The sequence below is a fragment of the Suncus etruscus genome, chromosome 3 (assembly GCF_024139225.1).
Source record: "Suncus etruscus isolate mSunEtr1 chromosome 3, mSunEtr1.pri.cur, whole genome shotgun sequence".
NCBI classification, from domain to species: domain Eukaryota; kingdom Metazoa; phylum Chordata; class Mammalia; order Eulipotyphla; family Soricidae; genus Suncus; species Suncus etruscus.
The window spans coordinates 84260861-84267081 of NC_064850.1; the positions used below are offsets into that span (position 1 = coordinate 84260861).

A 6221-nucleotide genomic window follows, 5' to 3' on the forward strand; every position below is an offset into this window, starting at 1 on the left:
GCTGTAAGACAAGACTTCTGTTTTTTTTGTTTTGTTTTGTTTTGTTTTGTTTTTTTAAGACTTCTGTTTTTAAGGGTGATCCAGGTGCAGGTAGTTCTGAAAGCAGTTTCTCTTTGGGATAGATCCTCATGTGACTTCATGATATGTTGAAAAAGCTAGAGACCTTTTTGAGTCTTCGTAAATTCAACTTCTGACAAGGCATAATGGGACGTAGAGACTCTTAGTAGGACTGTCATTCCCTCAAATAAGGAGGTTACACACTACCCATTCTTTGTCAATTTTTACTCAGATGGTGTTTTCTGAGCCTGTGCACCTTCTTGAAGGTGTTGTTCAGCAGCTGTGTGGGGTTCTCCATGGGGTAAATTTTTAAAAAATTAAAGAAAATAATGTTCAGTATAAGATGTCAAGCAGGGGCATACTCTGATTTCTGTTTTTTCATAATTGAGTTTTGAGGGACCTGTGAGCACATTTCATGATGCCTTGTCCCTGATTAGTGTATGGGATACCAGTGACATGTTTGATTTTCCATTCATTACAGAATGATTGAAAAGATTTACTAGCATAGACTGAGACATCATCAGTTTTGGCAATACGTGAAATGCCTATAGATAAAATCATTGGAACAAAAAGAAATGGCTTTAGCTCTTTCAGAAGTCATAAGGACATCCCATATAAAATGGAAATAGGTCTCAATAACTACATGAAGAAAAGGTTTGATTGAAAAAAGGTTAACATGTGTGATGTCCATTTGCTATATTGTATTTGTCTTCAGACTTCTTTTTTCTTTTTTACTTTTCTTTTTCTTTTTTTTTTCTTTTTGGGCCACACGCCGTGATGCTCAGGGGTTACTCCTGGCTATGCACTCAGAAATTGCTCCTGGCTTAGGGTTCCATATGGGACACTAGGGAATCAAACTGCAGTCCATTCTAGGTTAGTGCATTCAAGGCAAATGCCCTACCACTTGCACCATCACTCCAGCCCATCTTCAGACTTCTTTGGGTGTTAACTCAAGCCACAAGGGGGGTACAATGTAAAGGACAATGAACAATTTATCTGGTTTGTCTTAATGGAATACTATACTGTTCATGAAGGCAACAGGCATTTGTGTGTAGGATCTGATGCTCTTCTACAGGTGAGGTAAATATAGGTGCTGCTACATAATCAGCAGTTTTGTTTCCTTGAGTCATAGACCATGGAGATCAGAATAAAATCTAATATGAGTAATAAAATAGGTTCAGAGTGTTTTTGTAAAAGAGATTGTAATTGCTGAAGCAATTCCTAAACAACATTTTAGGAGTCTTTAGAGAAGCAGTGACAATTCCAGGGAAAAGGACAACCACATAGGCTGAGTCACCCACCACATTAGAGGGGCTTGATACTAGGAGAGTAAATAAATCAAAGTGTAGAATTCCACTTGTGCAGAATTGTAATTGGTAAACATTGTTGTGGTTAGGGAGGTGCCAACTATCCTATACAACAGAGCACTGAGAATAGGGGAAGAGCAGATTATGAAAGATTACAAAAGGAATTCTTTAAAAAAAATACCAAGCTTTCCAAGATGAGTAATGGGAAGAAATTTCTCCTGAAAAATATGCTATTGCTTATTGAAGAACATCACTAAAGAGCTAAATGGAGTCAATTTTTTTCTTAAGATAGGTAGAACAGGGGCCAGCGAGGTGGCGCTAGAGGTAAGGTGTCTGCCTTGCAAGTGCTAGCCAAGGAAGGACCGCGGTTCAATCCCCCAGCATCCCATATGGTTCCCCCAAGCCAGGGGCAATTTCTGAGCGCTTAGCCAAGAGTAAACCCTGAGCATCAGATGGGTGTGGCCCCCCAAAAAAAGGATGGGTAGAACAATGACATGAAGGTCATAGCCCAATAAAGCATGCACTTGCAGTCTCCCTTTAATTATAAGGGTGGCTATTAACTCTAAATATGGCACGAGTGTGAGACTATTATTAATAGAGCATTCTAATTGGCCTGATAGCTGCGCAATTGCTGTAGAGGGTGACTGGGGAGTAGCAAAAAGCAATAACTATATATTTTCTTCAGGAGCAAATCTGGAAATATAGGACTTCTGGAGGCAGTCCATCAAAAATTCCAATTCCTTCTGAGACTCAGGGGTAGTTGCCTTCGGCTATCCAGGGCAGAGTCTCCTTCAAAGGTGAGAAACAAGTCATTAAGCTCTGGGTTGGGATGCTGAAGAGTAGGCAGATCCAATCAATGTCTCCTAGCAGTTTTTAAAGTCAGAAAGCATATTGAGGCCTTTTCAATTGATGAAAATTTTCCAGAGGCACACTGTGATGTATTCAAGAATATAACCCAAGTATCATATGGGGAGCCACATCTAAAATTTTGTGTGGTCAATTGTAAGTCAGACATCAAAAAGCATGTTATCACATCCTCATATAATCTTTGAAACTCCCTGTCATTAGAACATGCAAGCAGAATATTATCCATATAATGAATAATATAAGCATGGGGAAACCTTGCGCAAGAAAGGTATAAAATCACATCAACAAAATACTGACACATGGTAGGTGAGTTGGTCTTTCCCTGGGGTAAAATAGCCACTACAATTTGTGCATAGGTGCCTTATTATTGAAAGAGAGAATGAAAAATGCAAAGTGTTTATAGTTGTCTGGGTGTATAGATATTTTCTAGAAACATTCTTTTATGTCTATTACAACCAGTGCCAAGTTTTTAGGAATCACTGCAGGGGAGGAAAAGCTGGGTTGGAGGGTCCCCACAGGAACCATGGTATAATTAACATTCTGCAAGTCAATGAATAGCCACCAATTGCCCAATTTATTTTGTATAAAAAATACAGGAGAATTCCATTTTGAGAACAAAATTTCAATATGTCCTAATGTCCAATATGTCCTACCAAATCTACCAGCACTCTTAACTTTATGTCATTGAGGAGCCACTGCGATGTTCACATAGGACTGTGAGACTTCCACAGATTGTGGAGGAGTGGTGGGCACTGGGCCACAGTAGCACAGATTAAAAAGGCATGAGGGCATGGCCTCTGAATTAAGGGCCAGAAAGGGGTCTGGAGGAGGTACTTTGCACTGTTTGAGCCACTGTTGGTCTGATCTTAACCCTATAAATTCAGGAGCACAAGGGCTACATAGGGCTGAAAGCTGGCTACAATCCCTCTGGGCCAATGCATTTTAGCTGTCTCCATGAAAGCCATAAGGCATTGCCTGCAAAGCCCAGTTATGGGGCCAGTTTGGGGAGGAGATGATAGAAACATCAGCACCTGTGTCAAAGATATCTTTAAACACCTTCCCATGAATATTTCAGTTAAAATTGGGCACTCACCCACTAGGGGACCATCAAAGGCTACTAGGGGTTAGTGCTACTGAAACATCCAATTCTAGAGCAATTGGAATGGCCAGACTTTAAAAAAAAGTTGAAGAAGGAGTTGGGTAAAGTGCTCTCCCTTTTCTCTCTTTTTTTTTCTTTTTTTTTTTTTTGTTTTTTGTTTTTTGGGCCACACCCATTGATGCTCAGGGGTTACTCCTGGCTATGCGCTCAAAAATCGCCCCTGACTTGGGGGGACCATATGGGACGCAGGGGGATCGAACTGCGGTCTGTCCAACGCTTGCAAGGCAGACACCTTACCTCTAGCGCCACCTTCCCAGCCCCAACACACCATATTTCTACACAAAGATGACACTAAATCCAATGACAATTATCTCTCTCAACTTCAGTGGACTAAATGCATCAGTTAAAAGATACAGAATGGCAGCCGCCGCCCCACCACCGCTGCCTGCGTGTCTGGCTTGCTCCATGGGCAGCAGCGAGGGGCAGGATGACAGATTACGTCGAGGAGCTAGAGGCTCTGGAGTCCATCTACCCCGACTCCATTATCAGAACATCCACCCAGCTTCACCATTACTGTGGCATCTGAAGCTGGAGAAAATGATGAAACTGTTCAGACTACCCTCAAGTTTACATATAGTGAAAAATATCCAGATGAAGCCCCCCTTTATGAAATATTCTCCCAGGAAAATCTGGAAGATAATGATGTCTCAGACATTTTAAAATTATTAGCATTGCAGACAGAAGAAAATCTTGGTATGGTAATGATCTTTACCTTAGTGACAGCTGTGCAAGAAAAGTTAAATGAAATAGTAGATCAGATAAAAACTAGAAGAGAAGAAAAGAAACAAAAAGAAAAAGAAGCAGAAGAAGCTGAAAAGCAACTTTTTCACGGCACTCCAGTTACAATTGAGAATTTCTTAAGTTGGAAGGCCAAATTTGATGCAGAACTCTTAGAAATTAAAAAGAAACGAATGAAAGAAGAAGAACAAGCAGGAAAAAATAAATTAAGTGGAAAACAGCTATTTGAAACAGATCATAATCTTGACACATCTGATATCCAGTTCTTGGAGGATGCTGGAAACAGTGTGGAGGTAGATGAGTCTTTGTTCCAGAAAATGGATGACTTGGAGTTGGAAGATGATGATGATGATGATGATGACCCAGACTACAATCCAGCTGATCCAGAGAGTGATTCGACTGACTAATAGACTCTCCCTGTCTGTATAACCAGGCCTGTCTGCCACAGCATCTGTGGCTATCCTTAGAAGGGGTTGATTTTTCTTTCTTTTTTTCTAAGAAAAAATAATTTTCAGGAGAATATTCTTCTGAGAGCTTTCATCATTAATAAACTGACATAAAATTTCAAAAAAAAAGATACAGAGTGGCAAAATAGATCAAAAAGCTGAATTCAACATTCTTCTGCCTAAAAGAAACAGTTATAAATAGACAGAACAAACAGACTCAAAATCAAAGACTGGAGGAAAATCTTCCAAGCAAACAGCTCCCTTAAAAAAGCTGAGTGATGGTCCCGGAGAGATAGCACAGCGGTGTTTGCCTTGCAAGCAGCCGATCCAGGACCAAAGGTGGTTGGTTCGAATCCCGGTGTCCCATATGGTCCCCCGTGCTTGCCAGGAGGTATTTCTGAGCAGACAGCCAGGAGTAACCTCTGAGCACCACCGGGTGTGGCCCAAAAACCAAAAAAAAAAAAAAGCTGAGTGACCATTTTAATAGATGATGACACAAACGTTAGACTCAGAAAAGTTATAAGGGACAAAGATGGGCATTTTGTACTAATCAAAGGATATGTACAAGAAGAAATCACACTACTAAATATGTAGCCGCCTAATGAGGGGCTAGCAAAATATTTAATACAATTGTTGGGGCTGGAGAGATAGCATGGAGGTAAGGCGTTTGCCTTTCATGCAGAAGGACGGTGGTTCGAATCCTGGCATACCATATGGTCCCCCGTGCCTGCCAGGGGCAATTTTTTGAGCATAGAGCCAGGAGTAACCCCTGAGAGCTGCCAGGTGTGACTCAAAAACCAAAAAAAAAAAAAAAAAAGAAAAAGAAAAAAAAAAGAAAGAAAGAAAAGAAAAAAAAGAAAGAAAAAAATGTAACACAATTGTTGACAAAACTGAAAGAAGGTATCAATAGCAATTCTGTAATAGTGAGAGACCTCAACACCACTCTGTCACCCCTTGATAGGTCAACCAGACTGAAACCCAACAAAAATATACTAGCTCTGAAAAGAAAAATGGAAGAAAATGGACTAACATATATATATATATATAATGTATACTATATATAAATGTATACTATATATGTTCAATCTAGTTGAAGCCATCTACCACAAGCCAATGGCAAATATTATCCTCAATGGAGAAAAACTAAAAGCCTTTCCTCTAAATTCTGGTACAAGACAAGGCTGTCCTTTCTCACCACTCCTCTTCAACATAGTACTGGAAGTTCTTGCTATAGTGATCAGGCAAGAAAAAGATATCAAGGGAATCCAGATAGGAAAGGAAGAAGTCAAGTTTTCATTGTTTGTAGACGACATGATACTCTACTTAGAAAACCCTAAAGACTCTACCAAAAAGCTTCTAGAAACAATAGATTCATATAGCAAGGTGGCAGGCTACAAAATCAACCTACAGAAATCAATGGCCTTTTTTTTTTTAATATAAATTTTTATTTTGATCATAATGGCTTACATATTGTTGACAATAATATTTTAGGTACATATTTACATAAAATCAGGGGGGATTCCCATCGCCAAATTGTCATCCCTACGCCTCCGTTTCTATCCTACCTCCCTTTTCCTTTTCCCTCACCCCAGGGCGGCTAGAATATGTGGTCCCCTCTGTATCTAACCCACTACTTAGTAGTCTTGC

The 6221-nt window shown here is 39.9% G+C and overlaps 1 protein-coding gene across 1 annotated transcript; it reads left to right on the forward strand.

Annotated features, from left to right (window-relative positions):
• The first annotated feature begins 3817 nt into the window (after positions 1 to 3817).
• Positions 3818 to 4667, forward strand: LOC126004554 (RWD domain-containing protein 1-like). The gene is given in 2 exon segments (XM_049770979.1): positions 3818 to 3870; positions 3872 to 4667. Coding segments are annotated over 2 exon segments (717 nt in total). The 3' UTR covers positions 4536 to 4667.
• The last annotated feature ends 1554 nt before the right edge of the window (positions 4668 to 6221 follow it).